Below are 25,380 nucleotides of genomic sequence, written 5' to 3' on the forward strand. Positions count from 1 at the left end.
CTCATTTTAACATTATATGCTTTGTCTAGTTTCTTGTGCACATCTGAAACATCCATCTCTGGCTGTTGGCTCATATTTCTTTCTTCATGATACCTCTCGCTTCCTTGCCCACACCTGGAGTTCTTCTTTTCTACACTGCTCTCATGTCTTTTCTTCCCTTTCATTGTGAAATTTTTAGTGTCTGATCTTTAGATGCTGATATTAACCTTAATTTATTAAATCTCTCACTTTTTCCAAACTTTTCTTTAGTTGCAAGAGGAGTGAAATCTATGCTGCTGATTAGCTTAGCACCATAATGGAAGTCCTCTGCTAAGAGTTTTGGATACAAACTACTGGCAAATGTAATAAAGGATGATATGTTAAGCCAAAGCCCCATCTGCCTGAGTTGGTAGTAGCTCAAAATAGGTGTAGAAGATCCAATGACACTTATCAAAAAGAGCTGTGACAATTTCCTTATGTCCTGGCCTAATCTCCCATAGTCTGTAGAAATACAACCCTCATGTTTCCCCTGAAAGGAGACTACTATCCTAGTGGGACCCACCCAGTCAACAAAGTGTAAATAAAGAAATAAAAAACACAACTACTGTAGTAGTCTCTCTGTACGGGATCTGCTAACCATCTCATACTATCCCATGTTCTTGCTAAACATAAGAGAAAGATGATATGGGAAAACCCACAACACATCCCAAAACACATCTAATAAAAAAGAAAAAAGAAAAAAAAAGTCCCCATCTGAGTACTTATCCACCTGAGTTCCAAGCCAGAAATGTAAAGATGTGAAGGGCTACAAACAGTGCTGAAAAAGAATAGTTGTGTAAGAACTTACCATAACCTTAGATGTCCTTCTCTTCCATGTTGCAGTATTCATAACTCTAGGGAGGTTGCTGCCTAAAGCACCGGACATCCAGCTAGTATACCAAAGTCTTAGGAGCAGGGGTATGTGCTACGTTGCTTGACAGGGCCATAAACTGACGTCAGCTATAAAAGCGATGTCTGCCCGTACCCCCTTCTTCAGAAATGACTGCCTCATACAGTAGTACCCCTGGGAAGCAAGGAAAGGAAGCTTTTTAGAGCCACATATGCCACCAGGCCAAAGAAGCCCAATAAATGTACATGCCTGTTACAAAGCCCTGTTTGGATGGAGAAAGGGTAGAGAAAATCACTCCAGATGGACAAAACAGAGCAAGAGTGGGTTGGAGTGTGGGACTGAATACTGCAACATGAAAGAAAAGGACATCTAAGGTTATGTTAAGTTCTTACACAACTATTCTATGTCCTTCTATTCTCATGTTGCAGTATTCATAACTGTAGGGAGAGTATCCAAGCTTTAGTTATGAACCTAGGAGTTAGGAAGAGGGGCCTGGTCTATGAGACCCTGCAAAATTGACCTAGCAAACCCAGTTCTGTTTCTAGAGACCAAGTCTAGCTTGTAGTGCTTAGTAAAGGTATGGATTGAGGCCCAGGTGGCCGCTTCCAGTATGTAAGTGTAGTCCACCCTCCTGAAAAAGTCTGCTTAAGAGGCAGCTGCCCTAGTGGAATGTGTACTCACATTGATAGTTAAAAACTTTCCATGAAAGGAAGAACAGGCAGAGATAGCTTTAGAAATCCATGATGATATAGTCTGTTTAGAGACTGCCTTCCCCAAGGTCCTTGGGTGAAAGGATACAAACAGCAGGTCAGACTTTCTAATGGATTTAGTCTTGTCCAGGTAATACCCTAAGCTGTCTATGAACATCCAAGGAATGTAGGGTTCTTGCAGATGGATTTTGAGGTTGATGGAAAAAAACAGGGAGGTTAATGGCTTGATTCAAGGACAGTTCATTAACCACTTTAGGCATGAATGAGAGGTTAGTCCTGAGAGACCCTACCCTTATGGAAGATGAGGTAAGGGGAGTTAGCTATCAAGGCTTGAATTTCTGAGACCCTCCTGGTGCATGTGAAGGCTACCAGGAGTACTGTTTTCCAAGTACATAGTTTCAGTGATGCTGAGTGAGCTGGTTTAAAAGGTGGAAGTGTCAGTTTTTCAAGGACAAAATTAAGGTCCCATGAAGGCATAATCAGTTTTCGAGGGGGTATGGATATGGAGGACCCCTGTTAAGAATAGTTTTCCCTCTAATCTAGATGCCAAGGGAGGAACCAAAGGGAGACAGGTGGAAATGGCTGACATGTGTACCTTAACAGAAGAGTAAGTCATTCCTGAGTGTAGAAGCTCACACAAGTAAGAAAGGCCCATAGGTACAGGAATAAGAAAGAGGTCCTGTTTTTTCTTTTGATAGCACCTGGAGAATCTTTTCCATTCTGACAGATACTTTCTCCTGGTACTAGGTTTTCTGGCCACCTGCATGACATTGAGTACGTCCTCTGAATATAGGTGTCTGAAGGGGATCAGAGCTCTATCACCCACAGAGTGAGTCTGAGGTTGAGCACCTGAGGGTGTATGAGCGACCCCCTGTCTTGTTTGAGTAAGTCTAACTGGTGGAGTAACCTGTGGTAATTGCCCTTGGCTAGCAGGTGAAGAAGGGGAAACCAATGTTGTCTTGGCCAAAGGAGTCTCACCAGCAGGATTTTTGGTTTGTCCCTCCGAATCTTCAGAAGGACTCTATGAATCAGTGTGAAGGGGGGGAAGGCATAAAGATGCATCCCCACCCAAGAAAAAGAAAAGGCATCCACCCTCCAAGCCTGTGGATGTGGATCCCTTATGCAAAACAGAGGCATCTGCCTGTTCTGGAGGAGGCAAACAGATCTGCCTGAGGAATACCACACTTGTGAATAAGATCCAAAAACACCTCCCTGTGAAGCATCCATTCGTGAGAGGGTGCAGAGGTTCTGCTGAGAGTGTCCGCCATCACATTCTCTGCTGAATGAATGTACACTGCTTGCAGGTGAATGTGCAATTCTGCTGCTAGGGACCAAATCTGAACTTCGAGGCTGGAGAGCGGGTAGGACCTTGTCCCCCCACTTGTTGATATAGCACAGGTCAGTCATATTGTCTGTGACCACTTTTAAGATGCCTGGTAAGAGAACTGGGTGGAACATGTGCAAGGCTAGGAGAAGTGCCCTCATCTCTTTGATACTGATGTGGTCCCTTTGTCTGAGGAAAAATCACTCCCCCTGAACTTTGTTTTGTTTGTTGTGGTTTTGCAGGACAGCTCCCCAACCCAGGTCTGAAGCATCTTTAAAGATGTGTTGTGGGGGTGGAGGAATCTGCAAAGGCAGTGCTGGTGCACACGCCAGCACTGCCTTCACATAAAAACACAAACCACACACTCACCTTCGAGGAGGCTCTCAATAAAAATCTACCCAAACAGCAGAGTCCTCCACGGCAGAAATGTACTCGACCACCACAACACAACACTAATCATGAGACACATAACTCTCCTAAACAGTGTGTCACTCAACCACAGCCCCCAAGGCAAAACAGCAAGCCCAACACACTAGTCACAGATGACTCGATAGTGAGGCACACTGATGTCCCACTCACTAGGTTGAATAAGGAGAAAGTAACAGTCAGCTGCCTGTCAGGTGCCAGGATCCACCACATAATGCACGCACTCAGGTCCCTCAATAACAGGTACAAATATGACACTGTCATTGTACATGTGGGTGTGAATGACCTGAGACGTACCTCCCTGGACTACATGAAAAGAGACATGGAGGAGTTCTCAGATTACGCAGTCCAGGCAGGTATGACCCTAGCCCTGAACAGCATCCTACCATCACCCAGAATGATACCACTGTACACACAGAAAATGATTGATTTCAACAACTGGCAAAGTTTCTGGTGTCATTCTAAGGGGATCCAGTACTTGCCTGCCTGGGATGACATGACTGACAGACCTCGACGCTTTGCCAGAGATGGCCTGCATCTGTCACCCCTGGGCTTCTGAATACTGGCCAAGACTCTTGTCACCCCGATAGTGCCTTTTTTAGGTGGTGTTCCAAAGACTAAATTAGCGCCATAACAGCTACAAACAAATGCGATCTGAGGGTCATGCTGCTCAATGTTAGAAGTCTAAATCTCAAAATGCACTCGTCTGAAGCACTCCTTAAAATGGAGGACATTGACATTTGTGCTGTAACAGAGACCTGGTTCAAGGCAACAGAAAGCACCTATAACTCATTCCACACCTTTCGGCCTCAGAACTTGGATTGAAGCTCCAAAGGCAGTGGTGTATCCATATTCATATACGATGTTCACACCTCCAGACTGGCGGCCCAACACAATGCATCAGAAATACTTCAGGTGCAGCTAACATCAGCGATTCAGGTTGTAGCCTGCTATAGGTCCCCAATCATGTCCCAAGACTCACACTACACGTTCCTAAGCACCTTGGAGAATATTAGGGTCCAACCTAACACTCTCATACTGGGCAACTTCAACTTCCCCTCCATTAACTGGGAAACCTACTCATGTACCAATACACTTGCCCAACGTTTCCTGGAATTCATTAATTCCAAAGCCCTGGACCAGCTCGTTCTTACCCCCACTAGAGGTAGCAACATCCATAACCTGGTCATTACTAACATGAGCGACTGTTGCTCTACACCAATAGTCAACTCTTCCCTGGTTAGATCTGACCACAAACTAATCTGGAAATCCACATCCCTCCCACACACCCCTTCCCCGCAAAGGTAGCCACCATGAAAACCTTCTCCAAAGCTAACTTTGGGCTCCTAAAAACAGAGGTGGCTAACTTCACGGCACCCATGCAAATGGAGAATAGTTGCATGACCACTGAATCATACACCAATGCACTGTATGAACACATACACAAATGCATGGATCTTGCCATGCCCAATAGAACCAAGACATTCTCCTCCAAAAAAAGGAAGCCAATCTGGTGGTCCCCTGCCATACACAAACTCTACAACAGAAGGAGGAAACTGATGCGGAAAAAGATGAAGTCCCAAGAGTGGAAAAACTCCCTTATCAGCCTCAACAAAAGTTGAGATCCCTCATCAAATCCTCTAAAGCTAGCTATGAAAACAGAATTGCAGCAGATAGTAAAGACAACCACAAGGCCTTCTATAGTTATGTAAAGAATCTCCATATCCATACCTAGATTTGCTCTGAGCTACTGCATAATGGTACCTCCTGCACCGAGCCAACAGATATTGCCAATATACTGGCGGACAGATTCAGTGCCAACTTTACCCCCTCCCCAAAAGGACCAATCACAATACCAGTAGGTTGCCAGGCACCCAGTATTACTGCTGTTTGGTTTTGTGAAGGGCAGATCATGCCTACTGAACTTGGTTGACTTCTTTGAGTCAGTCACCACAGCTGTGGATGAAGGCAATGTGGTTCATACAGCCTACCTTGATCTGGCCAAGTCCTTGGATACCATTTCCCACTCAGGAATCATAGAAAAACTCACTAAGCTAGCCATCAACCCATATATCACCAGGTGGGTTGCAAATTCACTCGCAGACAGAACCCAGAGGGTGAAAGTAGCTGACTCCAAGTCAGATTGCTGACCAGTCATGAGTGGAGTCTCACAGAGTTTGGTCCTGACTCCTCTCCTGTTTTGTATCTACTTATCCGAAGTCCAGGCCAACATGAAGGGACTCTGGCTGACAAAGTTCACCAACGATTGCAAGATGGGAGCTATTAACTCCCCAAGTGATGTTGACACCCTACAGAAAGGTCTCAGTGAGACCAGTGACTGGTGTCAGAACCATGGCCTTAAGCTCAATGCCAAAAAATGAGTAGTCATCCCCTTTGGGAAAAACCCAGTTCCCATGAGTTACCACATCGACGGTAGTCCACTGGACAGAGAAGGCATTATGAGAGATCTGGGAACACAGGTTGACCGCAACCTCTCTTTTGACCACAACACTGCCACTGTGGTCAGAAAGTTCTTCTATGTGGCACATCTCATTACTAAGGGTTCTGCTTCCAGGAAGAGGTCATCATGATCTCCCCTCCACTCTTCCCTCATTAGGCCAATCATAGAGTACAATTCTCCATTTGGTATGTACCTCACTAGACACCTGCAACAATTGGAGAGGCCGCAAAAGTACCTCACAAAGAGGATCTTCAGCCTTAAACACTTGTCCTACATGGACAGACTCAAAAACCGCCAACTATTCTCTGTCTCATATCGCCTGCTTAGAGGCAATCTCTGCTTGACTTACAAAGCTATCTCTGACCCAGCTCTGTTACAAATGCTACATCTAAAGAAATCCCAATCCCTCCACACTACACGCTTCAGAGACCTCAACCTCATTAACACAATCAACAGAACGTGCTGGAGGAAGAGGTTCATAACAGAGACACTGCCCATGCTATGGAATAGACTTCCCATACATGTCAAACAGAGCACCTCACTGGCCCTCTTCAGCAGAAATCTCGATGAGTGGATGGGAAATAGAAAATTCACCCCGGGAATCACTCCAGTGGCTCTACTTGGCAGAGGCACTGGACACTAAGCTTGGGTGGCACGATGCCAGGGTAATCCTATGAGCTAGACTTGTAAAGGCTCCAGAGTCATTAGCCTACAACACATCTATGAACCTATAAGATAAATCCTGACTGAGGCATATGGCTACAATCCACCAATGCAGCTCTTTTTTCAGACATGGGAGGAGAGGTAGAGGAGTATCCAGGGGGTGTGAATGTTGGTTCCACAGATTCCTCAGCACCCAATGAAATTTGCTCATATGCAGCCTTGCTAAGGGAAGCATAGATCTCAAGGATGCCATGTGGCCTAGGCCCCTCAGGAATTCCCTGGCTGACAAGGTTTGGAGAGAGGAATGTCTGGAGGTAATGTGTGACGGCTTCCACCTTCTGGCAAGGAATGAAGACTGCCATCTGGTCTGTTTTTATCCTGCATCCCAAGAAAACCAGGTCTTGGGTGGGTGTCTGGTGACAATTTTCCTCGTTCACAGTGAACCGTACGTTTGCCAGGGTATTGGACACCATGCCTAGGTGGTGAAGGAGGGTGTGGCAATCCTGGTTAAGTATTAAGAGGTCATCTAGGTATGGATATATCTGAATGCCCTGCACTCAGCAGTGGGTGATAACTGGAGCTAGGCACTTTGTGAATACTTTGGGGGCTGCGGAAAGCCCAAATGGCAATGCAGAAAATTAAAAATGCAAGGAACCCATGGAAAAGCGTAGGAACTTCCTGTAGCTGGAGTGAACAGGAATATGAAGGTAAACATCCTTCAGATCCAGGGATACCATGAAGGCTTGGTGAGGGATGAGGGGTAGGAGGTGATGCAAGGTCAGCATTTTGAAGGGAGGCACCTTGAGGAATGGACTGAGTACAGGCAAATCCAAAAGTGGCCTCCAAGGGCCATCTTTTCTTGGAACCAAAAACATCCTGGAGTAAAACCCCGTTTATCAGTTCTGGAGGTACTCTTTCTATGGTGCCCTGAGTTTGGAATGGATACAAAATTGGGGGAAAGAGATGAAGCTGACTTGTAGGCAGTTGGGGTGTCCCCTAAAAGGGATGAAGTGTCCACCAAGTCATAAAAATATCCTTTTTGGATGATGGAAAAGACGCAAGCCTCTGAGGTTATTTTCCGCCAGGAGCGTAAGGAAAGGGTGAGGCTGAAGGATAAGGGAGTGGAGTTGGGTAACGAGTTTGAGTCACAGTGGAGGGGGCTCTATCCTGGTCAGGCTGCCTCTGAAAGGGAGCTGGAGTGGAGGTGGAAGGTTGTTTATTACTGGAGTGTCTTTTAGGCTGCCTCCATCCCTTAGCCTGTGGGGCATTATATAATGAGATGATTGCCTCCTAACAAAGGTGGCCCTTTGAGGGTAGTTCCTATGACACATAGGAATAGGAGAGACTAACAAATGCTTTAAATTTTGTAGCTCCTTGCCCTTTTCCTGTAGGAATTTAAGGAGCTCTGCAGTGGCCGCACCAAAGATGGGCTTATGATCAAGAGGTGCATCTAGAAATTTGATCTGGACATCCATGGCAAGGGGCTGTAACCTCACCCAAGAATACCTCCTCAGGACAGAACCTGAGGCTGCAGATTTAGAGGATGCCTCTACTGCATCTAAACTGCACTTTATGGAGTGCCTGGTCACTTGAGAGGCGGTACAGAGCAGGGCAGAGAGTTGTGACTTAGCAGGAGAGTCTGGTACATCTGGAATCAACGCAGAGGCTTTTGATAGGATATCTAAAACAAATCTAGCCATGTGAGTTTGATAATTTAGGGCTCTGATGGCTAGACTGGAAGAGGTAGAGGGCAGCTGTCTGGATGATTTATCTGCTGATACTGCAATGACAGCAGGGTCTACAGGAGGGTTCTTGACTAAGAACTGTGTATCCTGAGGAACTTTATAATCTATTTGGGTGTTTGGAAGCTGGTGGCTGACAGTCAGGGGACTGGGATGCAGCCAGAAAGACATTATGAAAGGCTGGAAAGCAGGGAAGGAACTGCAGATGGACAGGGCTGGTCCATCTGCAATAACTAAAAGTATCTCTTTTTTGTTTCAGAGACATCTGAGGCCTACCACTTAAAATACTCTCTCATCACAGAAATGGTGTGCCCAAAGGAAAATGTTTCTCTTGGAGATTCAGGACTAATAGAGTCCTCCTCCTTAGGGGTAATGAAATCCTTGGGGGATTCTATCTGGGAGCAACAGGTAAGTGATTCATCACAAGAAGAGAGTTCTTCTGAATCCTCTAAAGCCTGTACAGGTGTAAAGGCTGGAAGAGGTACCTGAGACTGGAGGGCCTAGAAACCCTGAAAAGATTTTGGGTACAAAATTTCCATCCAGGAGCTGATTCAGCTTTTCTGTGTTTCCTATGTTTTAATTTCTGTTTCCTCTTTAGAGGAGAAGGATGAGTTGACTTACAGGCCAACACCTAGGAGGATGGAAAGGCTCGAGTAGGCCCCCACCGATGCCCAAGCCGTGGATCCCCTTCGCTATCAGGGGTTGATGGCTGATCAACCTCAGCGGACATGCTCTGCACGTCCACTGAACCAGCTTCCACCATGGTTCCCGGTTCTAGCTGTGAAATGGGAGCCCGATGTGACCCTGGGCTAATGCCTCGAGAGTCTTACCAAACTCCTGAGGTTCAGCATGGGCACCAGGCCTAACTTTCTTGGCATTCGTCCGAGGCGGCTCATTGGAGGTACCTACCTCGCCCTCCATGCCTAACACTAGATGCCAGATCCTCTGGTTTTCTAAATAAAGCTTTAAGGCAGCCAAACGGCTGCAAAGCATTTTAGGTACAAAAGACTTGCAAATATTGCAAGATGCATGGTCATAGCCTTCAACTAAACAGAATAAACACTTATTATGCATATCCTTGTGTGGAATTTGTTTTTCACAAGCACACTTCCCCTTCTTAGCTGACATGTACGTTTGAAAAGCAATAAGAAGGAAACAAAAAACCCAAAGGGGTACTTATCTGTATCACATGGCCGAAACAAATAAACAAACTGAGTCCCATAGCTGGCGACTGAAGGTCCACAGATCACTGCGGCAGAAATGTTCTGAAGGGGGTACGTGCCGATGTCACTTTTATAGCCATCAGTTTATGGACCTGACAAGTAATGTAGCATGTACCCCTGCTCCTAAGACTGTGGTATTCTGGCCAGATGTCCGGTGCTGCAGGTAGCAACCTCCCTACACTTATGAATACTGCAACACGCATGAGAATAGAAGGACATCTGAACTGAGATATGCACACTGTGACAAGAAAGTTTTGAAGATGGTCCAGGTGAACATCCCATTTATGCCAGGATTCTGAGATATGCTCTACAGTAGGTGAGCACTGCGCCAGGGTAAAGGAACCCAAGCTGCTTTTGAAGATAGGTCAGGTGAGTGGTAAACCTTGACAAGAGGTCACAAAAGTAAGAAATACTTCAACTGTGATCTAATGAACAGCACACCTTATTACTGCTTTCAAAGCTGAAGCAAAAAAGACCCCATAGTTAGACATTGAAGATGCAATGAAAAGCAAGTCGTTTTTGTATATTATTAATCCAGGTTTGTTTTTATGACACAGTTAACTGTTGAATGCTAAGAAGTACTTCTTTTTTCCTCCACTATACACACTATTAATTGTGAGATTCCATCATGGTTTCCCTTTGAATTTACCTGTATATTTTTGTCTTACCAATATAAGTTCATTGGTTCAAAAGTTAATAATATCAAAGAATGCACTGACAGCATCCCAGTCTGTTTTCTTAACTATGGCACTTACTGCATCATAGTTTCCATTGGTGAGATCTGGAAGGATAATGAATGCATTTGATTTTAATCTTAGGTTACATATCATATAACCTGTATTAATTAGTGGGTAAGATGATGGGTTGGGAGCAAAGAAAAGTTTAGGTTTATTAGTATATCTAACACAATACCACCCTAAGCTGGATTTCATACTGCTTGTTCCAAGGGGTTTTGATCAACAAGGTCAATTAATATTTGGACTATTTATCTGATTTTGAGTAGTTTATCCAAATATTTGGGTAGTTAAAGGCTCGTATGGATTGCATTTGTATTAATTTTCACATCCTGGAGTTTAATGAGGAAACATGGATGTTCTACAAGAGATGGTATACAGTACATTCCTGCAAAACTATATACTATTACTGATATTAATTACTGTAAGATTAAGTTTTAAGCCTGAATTTCTTTTTTTTTCTATTTGCCTCGCACCTTTTAGGTGTTCCTCTACAAACATCAACACACCTACCCCACTAGCTTTGAAAAAATGAAAGCAGGGAAACCATTCTTCAGTAACAGTGCAGACATCAACATCTTCCAAGCAGACGAAAACTGGCAGTTAGCAGACTGGATAAGGGGCCCTGATCTGTTAATGAGCTGCTTCCTGTTGTCCAGATTTATTTATTTGCAGTTTGATTACCGGGGAAGTCCACTGGGCCGAACTGACCCATTTTCAGTGGAGGCCCGGGGAGAAAAGCTCCAAGATGCATTATACAATTTAGATACAACTGATAGTTAATATTAAAGATAATATTATGTAGAATAGTTACTCATAAATGCATTCAATATCATGCATAGTTAAATTCATTAAGCTTGAAGGTAGGGATCATACAGTTTAATTTGAGGAAAACAGATGTGTTAGGTGTGGGAACAGTTTACATTGGTAAATGCCAAAAAGTGCATTGTCATCACCTTTGGTAAAAACTCTGTACCCATGAAATACTACACAGACAGCAGTCTACTTAACACCGAATGTGTGATAAGAGACCTTGGGACCCAGGTGGACAGTAGTCTGTTCTTTGATAGTCACATCTCCACAGTAATCAGAAATCCTTCTATGTGGCACACCTCATCATAAAAGGGTTCTCATCCAAGAAAAAAGAGGTCACTGTTTCCCTCTACTCAACACTCATTAGACCCATTATAGAGTACAATGCCCCTTTTGAAATGTACCTCACAAGACATCTGCAGCAGCTGGAAAGGCCACAAAAGTACCTCACAAAGAGGATTACTGGCCTCAAACAGATGCCCTACACTGACAGTCTCAAAAAACTCCAGCTTTACTCCGTAGCATATCGCCTACTCTGAGGTGATCTCTGTCTAACATAAAAAGCTATGTCAAACCCAGAGCTGTTGGACATGCTACACCTAAAGAAATCCCAATCCCTCCGAGCTACACGCTCTAGGGACCTAAACCTTGTCACCACAATAAAAAGGACATGCTGGAGGGATAGATTCCTGTCCCAGAGACTTCCTATACTCTGGAACAGGCTACCCATCTATGTCAAGCAAAGTTCTTCATTAGCACTCTTCAAGAAAAATCTTGATGAGTGGATGGGAAATAGGAAATGCACCCCGGGGATCACTTCTGTGTCTCTGCTTGGCAGTGGCACAGGAAAATAACTTTCTTGGGTGGCGTAAGCCAGGGAACAGGCACTCAGGCCGATAGCATAGTGCCTACCTATGAATATACAAACCTTTTAAGAAAATGTAAATACGCTTTACATACACACATCAACAGTAGAATGCTATTTACAATATTTACAAGGTTGGGCTGTGTGAGGGTAGCTGTAGGAGTTGTTGAGAGCTTAGAGAGAAGCTATAAATTGTTGAGAGCTTAAATAGGCTCATAGGAAGATAACTATGAGTTGTAGAGCTTGGGAAACAGACAGAGAACCCCCCTTTGATTAGGTTAGGTGAAGGCAGGTACATTTTCATTTAGTGGACAGGTGTTTGAATAGTTGGGTTTTGAAGTTTTCTGAGTTTAGTATGGTTCTTAGTGTGGAGGGAAGGGAATTCCATTTTTGCCTAGTGAGAAAGATAGGAGAAGTTGGCCAGCAGGACTTTTAGGTGTATGGATAGTAATTAAGTTCTGATTATCAGATCTGAGAGCCCTGTTGGGTGTATAAGGGGGGGGGGTGTTAGATAGAGCGGGACATTTTTTTGAGTGAACTATGAGTCTATATGCAGTAATGAGGTGGAGATAGTCTAGGTAGTATGGGAGTTCAAGCCAATTCAAGGATTGTAGGGTTAGGCAGTGATGGGTGGTGTTTTTAGATTTAGAGGCAAATTTAGAGATTTTGTTGTAGCAGTTTTCTAGTTTAGAGGTGATAGAGGAGGCAGGTTGGTTAGGAGAGGGGCTCCGTACAATAAGGAAGGAAGAAGATAAGTTGAGGCCAGAGTTGGAGAGAAAGTGATTATTCCTATACAGCACACCTATCTCTTGGTGGGTTTTCTTAATATTTTGTTGAATAAGAGTATCAAACTTGAGGTGTTCAACTACAGTAATGCCAAGTAGTTTGGCAGAGGGGACCACTTCTATAGGTGAGTTGGTTTGACTATAGACTTTGAAGTTGTTTTTATCGTAGGAGAGGGTCTTTGTGGGAGGGAATTGTAGAATCTTTGATTTATTTGCATTGAGAGAGAGGTGGTTTTGGTGCATCCAATTTTCAGATGTTGAGAAGGCAGTTTGGGTTTTAGTCAGCAATTCAGAGACGTTTGAGGCAGAGCAGACTAAGGTTGAATCGTCTGCGTATTGAATGATTTTAGCATCAGGAATAGCCGTGTCAAAGTTATTGATGAAGATGTTAAAAAGTATTGGCCCAAGGATAGATCCCTGTGGTACGCCAGTTGGGACAGCTAGGAAGGAAAAGATGGAGTTCTTCCATTTGACTGCCTGTGATGTGTCTGATAGATAGCTAGAGAACTAGGATAAAGCATTATGTGAGAGATTAAGGTTTGAGAGATGACAGAGAAGGTGCTTGTGGGAAACAGTATCAAAGGCTTTAGACAGATCGAGTAAAACAGTAGAAACTAAGTGTCCTAAATCTTGGGCTTGATTGACAGTTTCTAGGAAAGAGAGTAGAGCGGTTATTGTGCTATGGCCTGGACTGAAGCCATGCTGGGTAGGAGTGAGAAGATTGTTTTGGGTCAGGAAAGGCACAAGTTGGAGGTGGATGCATTTTTCTAAAAGATTGGTGACAGCAAAGCAATGGGGTGAAAGTTTGAGATGCTGGTATTTTTTCCTCCTTTATGAAGAGGAAGAATATAAGCTGAGCGCCAGAGTTTGGGGACATATGATTCTTTTATAGATTGGTTAATAATGATGCTGACTGGGAGAGCAATGCCATCAGCAGCACATTTTAGGAAGAAAGAGGGAATATTGTCGGGAGCGTTAGAGCAAGGTTTAAGTTTGGACAAGATTTTTTATAAAGTTAGTGGAGATGGGTTTGAGTTCAAACAGATGATGTGAGTTAGAAGGGGGGGAGTGTAGAGCTCTCAGCACATAGCTTGATTCCTTCCACCTCCATTTGCTTATTAAATGACTCTGTGCAAATCACTTACCATGACAGTGCTCTCAGGTCACCCCTGTAAAGGACACTTGTGTCTGATGGTCTTGTCCAGTAAACAAAAATAAATGTAAAAAAAAAAAAAATCAGTCATTTTATGCTGAGACTTCTGGCACTCAGAAAAGACACATTCCACTTTTTTTTTTTCACTTTTATCTTGGAATGTGAAGACAACTCCACTGGGAAGGAGGTGAAGCCCGCAAAGGTGCAAGGTGCTGTCATAATTAGCCTTAATCCTTTTAACAGTTGGAATGTCCCTAATTTTAGAACCAGGCAGGTAATGATGCCATCACAATCTCCTTACAAACTCCAATGAGGTATGTGTCCATTTTAAACACAATAAAATCAGCACTTTCTAGGATGCAATCTCTACTTTCTAGGCTTTCAAGTCTGGCTCGGCTCACTTTAACAACCCCCCCCCCCCAAAGGAAATCATGGACACCAACAAAGAATTTATTTCTTCCTTATATATCACAGGCATTATTCATGTACCATTTGGATGGTTGGTGGGGGGGGCAACACTTGGAAACATTACCTGATTGGGAGGAGTTTTACTACTTGACAAACAATGAGACAGCCTCTTACACTAGAAGAATCTTATCAAAGGAGATTACTAGGCTAATGGCCCTGGGGCCCTTACAAGCCTAGCCAAGAGTTTACCCACAAAAAGAAACCTCAATCAGCACCTGCTGCCCCGGTCAGTGAGGGATACAGGTGGAACCCCTGGGACAAATTTGTGTTTTCCCATCCACTCATCGTGTTTGCGCTTGAAGAGGGTCAGTGAGGTACTCTGTTTGATGTGTATGGGAAGCCTATTCCAGAGACGGGGCAGCCTCTGGGAGGCAAACCTGTCACTCTAGCAGGTTTTGTTGATGTTGCATATTAAATTCAGGACTTTCGAGTAGGTAATGCTCAAGATGTTAGACTTACGTATATGGAGCATCTCTCGTAGGGTAAGGTCCAAGACTGCCCTGTAGGCAAGACACAGATCACCTCTGAGCAATCTGTACGATACAGAGTAGAGTGACAGTGATTTCAGCCTGTCCACATAGGACAGATTTTAGAGACCATGGATTCTCTTTGTGAGGTATTTCTGTGGCCTTTCCAGTTGGTGCAGATGTTTGGAGAGGTACATACCAAATGGGACATTATACTTAATTACTGGCATAGTGAGGGAGGAGTATAGAGAGGTAATAACCTCCTTTTTAATGACATGAACCAAGTAAAAGGCTTTTCTGATCATTGCCGCTATATGATGGTCAAAGAAAATGGACACAATGAAAGGAGCTAGTGGTTGCTACTCTGTATCCATCTCTATCTTTTTTTAGTCTTAACTGCATGTAAGCATAGTATACATTCATTAATCAAAAGAAACCAAAGACAGTGAGTCTTACCAACACTAGCATGGTCAATCACTGTTTCAATATCCTGCAGTCCCCACTTTTTATATGTCAGAGGTGGAGGCTGAACATTTTCGTTGCCAGATGCTGCGGCTGAAACACATAAGCAAACAATACAATTATAACACAATATTTAATGGCATATTTGGGATACACACACCAGTAAGAAAATGTTTAAGAAGTCAAATATAGATAATACAAAAATAAATGAACACTCAAATTTTCTGCATCATTAGACTTAACACAAGTTCCAACACCAAAAATAAACTCAACAAACAAACAAATAAAAAAGTACATCTGAATGCCATTATTCCTTTTTGGGGGTTGTTTCATGGATGAAAGAAACACGGCTTTACAGAAATGGCCAGTAGAAACTTCACACACAAAATGCATTTGACATGCTCTGAGAAGTACTTCTGCCCTTACAGAAGATTCTTAAATTGTTCTGTCTACCTTATAAAAGCAAGTCGTCAGTGTTATGAAATACATTTTTGATACTTCTGTCACCCTTCCCAGATTAAAACTATGAACAAAATGTTTCTCAGTCCTAGGCTTAGTCTTGGATCAGGCTGATACAACCCACCCCCCCCCCAAAAAAATTAATAAATTTTTCACAAAACTTATTCAAACTAGAGTACAAGGAAAGCAGAATCTACCTTCGCAGGTAATGAGTATAAGACAGGGACAAGTCCAGTATAGGATACCAGTCCATCACAACCACATACACTCATACAACAGAAATGTGAACATCAGCAATTTACTCATCTCTAGGACACCTTTATTCATGTCTGTGTGGTGTGACAGGAATCCAGAGACCACAGCAAAAACACATGTAAACAGAGGGAAGACGTGTAAAATCTGCATGAAGGTGCACCATACTTGGGAAGTAGACCACGGATCCTAGCACTGTGGAATTGCAATGCTAACTGCTTGCACTACTGCTTTGCCTTACAGAATATATTAATGCCTTAGAACTGCATTTCACACATCCTTCAACTTCCAGACTCACACTGACATCATAAGTGAAAATTAAACCGCATGTTAAAACTTAGACAGTTTAACTTAACTAAACAACTCATTAGAATGGCTATCTTGCTATAACCCTTTCCTACAAGGTTCCTGTCTCAATCTCCTCTCAAAACAGGACTCATCCTCAGCAACATTCATTACTCTGCATTTCTCAGCAAGCAGATTTAGTCTCTGATGCACCACTCATTGTCATCACCCCCCCCCCCTTTCTACATATGGCAAGGGTATTGCGTTAATTACTGCCACCTCTCTCAATTCAGTGCCACTCTCCTCCTTAGTTTGACAGACATGCCTGTTACAGGTATTCTCTCACACAATCCATTTCTTTACTGATCATCATTCCCTCTTGCCTTCCTTCCTGTCTCTCCCAAGATTTCCTCACCCAGTCATTTTCTGCTTTCCTACACATGTGCCCAAACCACCATAATCTGTTCTCTTTGACCTTCCCTGCAGCTAAAGCTACTCCGGCTTCTGTTCTGATGTCATAATTTCTTCCTCTGTCCCACAGTACGCAGCCTACCACCTATCTCAGGCAATTCATTCCCATCACCTCTAGCTTCAATTGCTCTAGCTTTCAATGCCAGGTTTCTCTACCATGCAGAAGTTCTGGTTGTAGCACTGTTCTGTACACTTTAATTTTCAGGTTCATTGGTAATCTTCTGTCATACACTACCCACTGACACCCCTATCCTAGATACTTGAAGCTGTTAACCTGTTCCACTACTGCAGCCCTCTATCTCAATTTTCAATTTCTTCTGATTTCCCCATTTTGTTGCCAAGATATTGTTTTGTTTGCGCTCAGTTTCATCTCATGTGCCTTCAGTTTTGCATTCCATTTCCCTATCATTTGCTGAAGTTTATGTTCAGTCACTTCTACTACAAGTGCCTGTGTATCATTAATTCGCAAAACACACTTCCCTGTTGCCATTTGTTCATGTTGGCAAGTGACATAACTCTTAAGAAACTTGATCTTCGTGAAGATAACAAAGGCTAGCCATCCCCTCCTACAACCCTGATCTTAACCCTAAAAACTCTCAACAACTCCCTAAACCTAAATTTCTGATTGGTATTAAAAACCTAAAATCCCTCTCTCCTCCTCAACTGCAATCCCCTGATCACTCTCTAAACCAAAAGTCCTCCTCCTCTCCCAAAACCTAACCTTCTGCCACTTTTTGATCAATCCCTAAACCTAAAATTCCCCTCCCTTTCCCTAACCCTATTCTTATTCTTCTGATCACTCCCTAAAATCTACAGTCTCCTTCCTCTCCCTAAACCTAACCTTCCAATCCTCTCCAGTCACCCAGTTAACCTAAAATCCACCCCCAGTCTACCTTCCCCACTTACCTGCTATATAGCAAACACTTGCTTATTGCATCTGTCTGGTGCAACACCTGCATCTCTGAACTCAAGCTAGAATTCGGGCACCTACTGTGGGAACTAGGCAGACGTAGTTTCAGCCATTTGAGTCCCTGGTTGCAAGATAGTGGAGGTGTGGAATTTGAGCAACTGGGGCTCAAGTGACTGTAGAACACCCCTTCAGTCTACTTGTAATACCACAATGGCAGCATACAGCAGCTTTGTTGATCTGTCCCCTACTTTGAGTTTGTTAACGTAGTCCATCAACAGTATGAACAAGAAGTGGGTTCAGAAATGAACCATGATGCTCTCCCACTCACAATGGGAACCCTCATAAAAGTCTGAACGTTGTTTGCACTTGTGTGAATGGATACATGTAAGTAAACTGCACTAATTCTACCAATATTTCTGGGACTTAGAACCACGCAGGACTGCCCAGATCACCTTTCTTGGAACACTGTAATTTCCTCACCACTAGCTTCTTCTCCATTATCTGTCTCATTGTAAACAATGGGTTGAATGTGTTGCATGCCAATCTGAATCCACATCGCTCATTGACCATCTTTTGCAAATTTTTCTGACATATTCTACAACAACTGGTCTCTGTTAAGCAAATGAGCTCTACTCCCTTATTATCAAAATAATTTCCACTGTTAACACATTTGCCCTATCCAGCTAATATGACACGGGTCTCAAATGTCACATAAGGTCTGGTAACAATCTTTTATACATCACTTTCTATTAAAAAAATAAATAAATCAGAGCCTCTAAACTCTGTTCGCCTACACAAAAACATCACAGTCATTATGAGAGGCATGTATACAGTACAGTGTAACATTTAAAGGAATACTGGCAAGCAGTGAAGTGAAAAATAAATGAAGACCAATACTGTAGGAAGTGGATGGACGAAGTACTTGCCTCTCTAGCACCCTTATTACTTTAATGCGTTTAATATAAGTAAACCAACTGTATTTGAAGAAGTGAATATTGTAACAGAATAAAATAACTGGAAATGGGATCTTTAGAAAAGGGTAGGAGAAAATTACACAGCAAAAATGGAAATTGTGGGAATGATACATGCAGAATAATGTTTTGTGGGAGAAGTGAAGTTTAAGGGATGAATTCAGCAATGTATGTAATATTGGACTGATGATACTTGTATAAAATAATGCATGTGATGCATGTTTGTAACTGTGAACATGCCAACATGGTTTGTTTTCTTTAACATACATGTATGTTTGCCTGTGTCTTAAGTGAAAATTCAATAAATGTTAACAAATTAGAGAATACGTCATTACCTAAACCCCCTTTCCCTTCCACCAGATTATAACATGCAAACCCTTAGTACATACACACAAATTAGTGTTTACTCCCTTCCTGTTACATTTACAGGGCAATGATTTTACTTGTGTCTACCTGTCTACTCATCTAAAGAAAACCTGTAGATAATCTCACTGTCAACTAGAACATTCCCACATTAGTGTTCTGCTTACTGTGAATATTTGTACTACCTTATTGCCTAATTTAATTATAACCACAAGTATCTTCTTTCTCATAAAAAAGATACGACTACCTATACTTAAATAAAACAGACCGGTCTCAAAAATACTTCTGTATAATATGAAACTTTAGTTTTTACACACCTTTATTTAATTATCACTTAAGACATACAAACACTTGCATTAACAGCAAATAACTTACATTTGTCAAATTTGTGCATTATACATGTTTCATTTCTTTTTTACAATTATTCACTCAAATATTACATAAAGTGCTCAATTCCTACCTTCTCTTAAACCTCAACCCTTCTCCTAAACACTTTTCTGCAAGAACTATTCCCACAAATTCCATTTATTTCTAGGTGATTTGCTCCTTCCCTTTTATAAAGTTCTCACATCTAGTTTTTTTTTTTTTACCTCCTTTACAATATTCAGCACTTCAGCTACAGTTGGTTTAAATTTTGATTTCCATCTTCTAGTATTTGGGGAAATGTCAACCAAAAACATTAAACTTAACAAGACCTTTCTATGTATAGGCAATTCAGACCATGTGCCTAACCTCAAAAGAATAATTTCTTTAGTTACAACCATGTGCTGCCCTAAAACTTCTCAGAGTACAGTGCAGGGAATTTTTAAAATCTGCCAGTTCACTACATTCCAAAAAAACAAGTTATCGGTTACCTCTCTCTTTTCCATCACACCTTCAGCAGTTGCTATCTACCACAGGAAAAATTCTCTGAAGCTGAGGTATAAAATTACCTATGCAAACACTTCCTAGGAAAAATTCTAAACCTTCTGAACTACGTTGTATAAAGGGGAGCCATACAGATGTCCTTCCATTGTCCTTTTGTAAAGTGCCTTTCCAGTCTATCTTCCCAATCTTTACTAAGCTTCTCTGATTCTTTTAGTTTTATGCAACATTTTATAGGCCCTGCTAATTATCCTTTTTAATAACAGCTTCTGTTGTAGACTGACTAAAATCTTTACCAGAGCTGGTCTGTCACTTACGACACACCCATCCCCTTTCTCTTTGCCTTTCTTACCACAGACTGATACCCTAGTATGACCGATCCATAACCTGTAGTCCAAACTTCTGCTTAGCCTCATCACACTCTATTATCTTTCCCTCTTTGGTTATATGCCTCCAGTACATTGGTTTACTTGACAATTTTCTCCAGTAATTTCCAGCCCCTCTTGCCCCTTTTCTATACACCTACTAGCAGTCACCCCTACTGGCAAAATCTCCTTTCTTCATTTCCAAGTTGGCTTAGTTCTTAGAATACCTTCTACAACTATTACAATGTAATATTTTACTCTTTTTAATTTCTCCAAATCTTTTGGGTTTCCAATACCATGATGGGAATGGACCCTATTCCTAAGTCAAAGAACGATTAAAGTTCAGAAATTAGTATTGTTTTAATCTTTGATGTCAGCCAAAAGTGTTCTTAGCAGCACCAATAATGTGTCCAATAATGAGTCCTTCTGAAATTCGTACAGGGTTACTTGGATTGGTAACATATCTAAGTATGATTGTAGATCCTTTTTATAAGACTCGTTACTACTATAGGAACTGTCTGGGTATCTTTCTTCCACATTGCTCTCGTTTCTGCCTGCATAACATTGTGTATGGTTGCTGTTATTCTCCTTAAGGATCTACATCCAAAATCCAGCTCTCTCCTTATTTTACAAATGCCTCCATTTCTTCATTATCCTTTCCTCTTTGATTTACAATCTTTTGCTTGTGTTGTGTATGTGAGGTAGCCTTAATTGTATAGCTCTACAAATCAGGCAGTTCTAATCTGCCTTGTTCTATGGAGAGGATCAACTTATCCCACTTAACTCTTGCCCTCATCCCCTCCCAAATAAATCCCTTCACTCAATCAGTTATTGCCCACACTTCTCCTCTGACTGATAAAAATATGCCTGATCTGTATGTAAAACTAAAGAGACTAAAAACATTTTCACTAATTCCATCTTACTAGCCACATCCATAACCAAGACATTTCAGTTTTCAGATATTATATTTTTAGTCTCTTCCCACATATACCTAGCTCTCATAAGAGAACCCTTCTAACTCATAAACCTAAATCATTCATCTTATCATGTCCCCATACATATGGGTATTGCTGAACCAATTCATGTGAGGAAATGTTTACTGATACAGCTTTTGTTTTACTCTCAATAATTTTATTTCCAAAAAGACTTGAAACTGTCTGAAAATATTCCACAGCACTGAAATGTCCTTTTCTAGATTTAGCAAATATATGAGAACACCCTCTGCAAATAAAGCTAACTTTTCTCAATTACAACACCATAATATGTCTTTGAATTTGCGAGTGACTTATTTTCTTTGCTAATGGCTCTAAATATAATGCAAATAATGAAGGGAAAAAGGCCACCCCCCTCCCTGCTTCTTCTGTTCAAACACAGTTAGTTGTTGAGGATCCCTTCCACCTTAATTATTGCTTCTGATACTCCATATGTCCTCCTAATTAATCATATTATTCTATCAGGGAAAGCAAATGCTTCACCTGCCCACTCATAAAATCGAGCTTCCCAATCTTTCCTAACCTTGCTTTGCATCAAGACCCAACAGTAGCAGTATTTTCTAACATTCTTCTTCCCATCTGAATCATCATTGTTCAATTATTGTTGTCAAATGTTTGCCTCCCCTCCACAAAACCACACTGATCCGTATCTATCAATTTTGGCATAACCTTTGCTATTCTCTTAGCTAGCTTTTATACAAGCACTTTATAATTACACTTTAAAACTGAAATGGGAATATATGAAGTTGGGTCTGAATGGTCTTCACCCTTTTTGGGTGATATAGCCATCTCAGCAGTCTCTCTCTCTCTCCCCCCTAAACAAATTATTTACAATAACCATTCCCTTAAATACCACCCTCTTAAACAGGTTAAGTAAGAAAACACCAGTGTCTCAATTTTACTTCATTACCCTGCATATTTATGTTGGTGTTTATCAGTGCTTGGTCTGAAATAGTTAATGGGTATGTGTCAAAGCTTTCAATTAAATACACATACACCTGGGAAATACAAAGTCTATCCAAGCTAGACCACTCACTGTACCTGGGAGAATTCTGATTTCCTACTACTTAAATTCACATCTTCCATACCAAGTATTCTCATAAATGTCATCACGAAGCTACCCTATTTTGTTATACTTTCCCTTTTTGGTCTCCCTGATAGATTCTCACTACTGAAAATCAAGTTCCAATCCCCACCCATAAATAATATTCCTTGCTGAAAGCATATTATCCCCCAATCCCAAAAAAAACAAGCTCCATAATAGCAGTTTTTGGTTGCACATAATTACATACCATCATAATCCTCCTCCCTTGCCAAGAGCCCCTTACCACCTTTAAATCTACAGTTATTGTTATTTAGTTTATCATCTTTCAATTCTGGTGTATCTCTAGCAATCAGCAGTATTGCTCCCCTTTTCCTTTGTCCCTTTACCCCTTATATTCTGATGAATACCCATCCTGAAATCCTTTATTTGCCAAATTCATACAATCATTTCTATCCAAATGTCTCTTGCAGCATTGTTATTTTACTTATTTATTTTGTTATATAGGTTCATAGGATGGTACTGGGCTATCTGCCCGAAGGCATATATTAGCCCAGCCATGTTGTGCGGTATTCACCGCCCCTTTAGTAGTTCCCTAGACCCTTGTACTAGCAGCTAGTACCCTTGGCCACTATCTAGTAGTGCTGTTGGTGTGATCCCCGGTGTGAACTTTCAGTTACCCATCCACTCATCAAGGTTCCTCTTGAAGAGTGATAGTGCGGGGCTCTGTCTTATGTAAATCGGGACCCTGTTCCATAGTAAGGGAAGTCTCTGCAAAGGGAATCTATCCCTCCTCCAGCATGTTCTAATCATTGTTGTGTTGAGGTTTATATCCCTAGAGCGTGTAGCTCGAGTAGATTTGGTTTTGCTAAGATGACGCATGTTCAACAATTCTGGGTTGGACATGGCTCTGTACGTTAGACAGAGATCGCCTCTGAGAAAGCGGTATGCAACAGAGAACAGTCTTAGCTTTTTCAATTGTGCTGCATAGGGCAACTGTTTGAGGCCAGTAATCCTCTTGGTTAGGTACCTCTGTGGTCTCTCCAGCTGCTGGAGATGTCTAGCCAAGTACATTCCAATTGGTGCATTGTACTCAGTAATGGGTCTGATGAGAGAAGAGTAGAGGGGCACCATTACATCCTTAGATCTTGATGCGAACCCTTTCATGATCAGATGGGTCACATAAAAGGATTTCCTAACCACTTTGGCAACATGGTTATCAAAGGAAAGCTGACTATCTACTTGGGTCCCTAGATCCCTTATTTCTTCTTCAGATTTCAGGGGATTACCTCCTATGTTGTAGTTTGTGGGTACTCTGTTTATTCCAAAGGGGATTACTACGCATTTTTTTGCTTTAACTTGAGACCATGGCTTTGACACCATGCATCAGTCTCATTTAGGCCCTTCTGGAGGATCTCCATGCCGGCCGGAGACTCTATTATAGCACCCAGTATGCAGTCGTCCGCAAACTTAGTCAGCCACAACCCTTCCGTGCTTGCCTGTACTTCTGAGAAGTATATGCCAAACAGGAGGGGCCCCAGCACAGAGCCCTGAGGCACACCACTCGTTACTGGTCTGGATTCGGACATAGATCCCGCTACTCTTACTTTATGGGATCTGTCTGAGAGCCAGTTTGTGATTAATCTTGTGACGTAAGGGTTTATGCCCAGGCTGGTGAGCTTATCAATAATACCTGAATGGGGAATGGTGTCAAATGCTTTAGCAAGGTCAAGGTAAGCAGTGTGTACCTCCTTTCTCTTATATATAGCCTGAGTAACTGTCTCAAAGAAATCCCCCAGGTTCAGGAGGCATGATCTGCCCTTGATGAAGCCGAACTGTGTGGGGTCCAGCGACTGGAGGTTCCCAATCTCTCCATTTATGAGTTCCATAATGATTCGCTCCATAGCCTTACAGATCAGACTGGTCAGGCTTATCGGTCGGTAGTTCCCAGGGTCAGTTGTGGCCCCACCCTTGTGTAGCGGGACCACCGTTGCCGTGCGCCATTCTATGGGCACATATCCTGTGAAGAGGCTGAGACTGAACAGGGTATTAAGATACTGGGTTAATTCTTTTAGGAGCTCGCGTATGACACAGCCTGGGACACCATCTGGTCCCATGGAGGCAGTGTTTTTAGCTTTAGACAGAGCCTTGTTAACCAACGTATCAGTAATAACTGGACTTACACAATCCCCTGGAATGGTAAAAAGCCATGTAGGTGGGTGAGGGGGGGGAGAAATTTGCACTGTACCTGTCAGCCAAGATGTTGGCAATGTCAGAAGGGTCAGTGTATTAGACCTGAGCGTTGTCATTTAGGTTTTTGAAGTAGCCATAGAAGGCCTTATGGTTATCCTTGGCAACTTTCATTTCAAAATTAGCTTTAGTTGACTTGATGAGGGCCCTCAATTTCTTACTAATGCTGATCAGGGATGATTTTTCTACTTGAGACTTGGCCTTTTTTTGTATAAGTCTCCTCCTTTTATTGTAAAGTTTGCTTATGGCTGGGGTCCACCAGACTAGTTTCTTCCTGCTTGAGGAAGGAGTCTTGGTTTTATTTGGGATAGCACGGTCCATGCAATCCTGAAGATGCATATAGAGTGCCTTGGTGTAGGATTCCGCATCCTGGATATCATTATCCTTCTGCAAGGGAATAGTGAAGTTTCCACTTCGGATGCAAGTAGTTTGAAGTTTGCTTTGGAAAGGTGTTTGACTATGGTTTCTTTGACTGGGGAGGTGGAGGGGTGAGGATGTCCAGGGTTATCAGTTTGTGGTCGGATCTGACCAAGGAGGGAGTGATAATGGGTGTGGTATAATGGGCGCCCATATTTGTGATGATTAAATCCAATATGTTGCCCCCTCTAGTGGGGGAACATATTAGTTGATCAAGGGCATTTGAATTTATAATTTCTATGAAACGCTGAGCATAGGAGTTGGAACATTGGTATTTCACACAGTCTATACCAGGGTAGTTGAAATCACCCAAGATTATGGTGTTGGGTAGGACCTTTATATTTTCCAATGTCTCAAGGAATGCAGAGTGAGCATCTTGGGACATGGTGGGCGATCTATAACCGGCTATTACTTGAAATGTGGTTTTGCCTGCTGATAGTTGCACATGGATGATCTCTGGGGCATCATGCTGCGCTACTAACCTGGAGATATGGGTATCCTTGATGAATATGGATACACCTCCGCCCTTTGTACTGCAATCCAGTAACTGAGGCCGAACGGTATGATATGAATTG

At 42.3% G+C, this 25,380-nt stretch overlaps 1 protein-coding gene across 1 annotated transcript in view; it reads right to left on the minus strand.

The window, feature by feature from the left end:
- RAB3GAP2 (RAB3 GTPase activating non-catalytic protein subunit 2) overlaps window positions 1-25,380 on the minus strand; it is a 2,949,955-nt gene that overhangs the window by 1,943,769 nt on the left and 980,806 nt on the right. Inside the window, exon 9 of the mRNA XM_044061656.1 lies at window positions 15,159-15,257. Coding sequence (XP_043917591.1) covers window positions 15,159-15,257 — 99 coding nt within the window. The remainder of the gene's footprint in view (window positions 1-15,158; window positions 15,258-25,380) is intronic.

This window comes from Protopterus annectens, chromosome 1.part0 (assembly GCF_019279795.1).
Source record: "Protopterus annectens isolate FY-2018-M chromosome 1.part0, PAN1.0, whole genome shotgun sequence".
Taxonomy (NCBI): Eukaryota; Metazoa; Chordata; order Ceratodontiformes; family Protopteridae; genus Protopterus; species Protopterus annectens.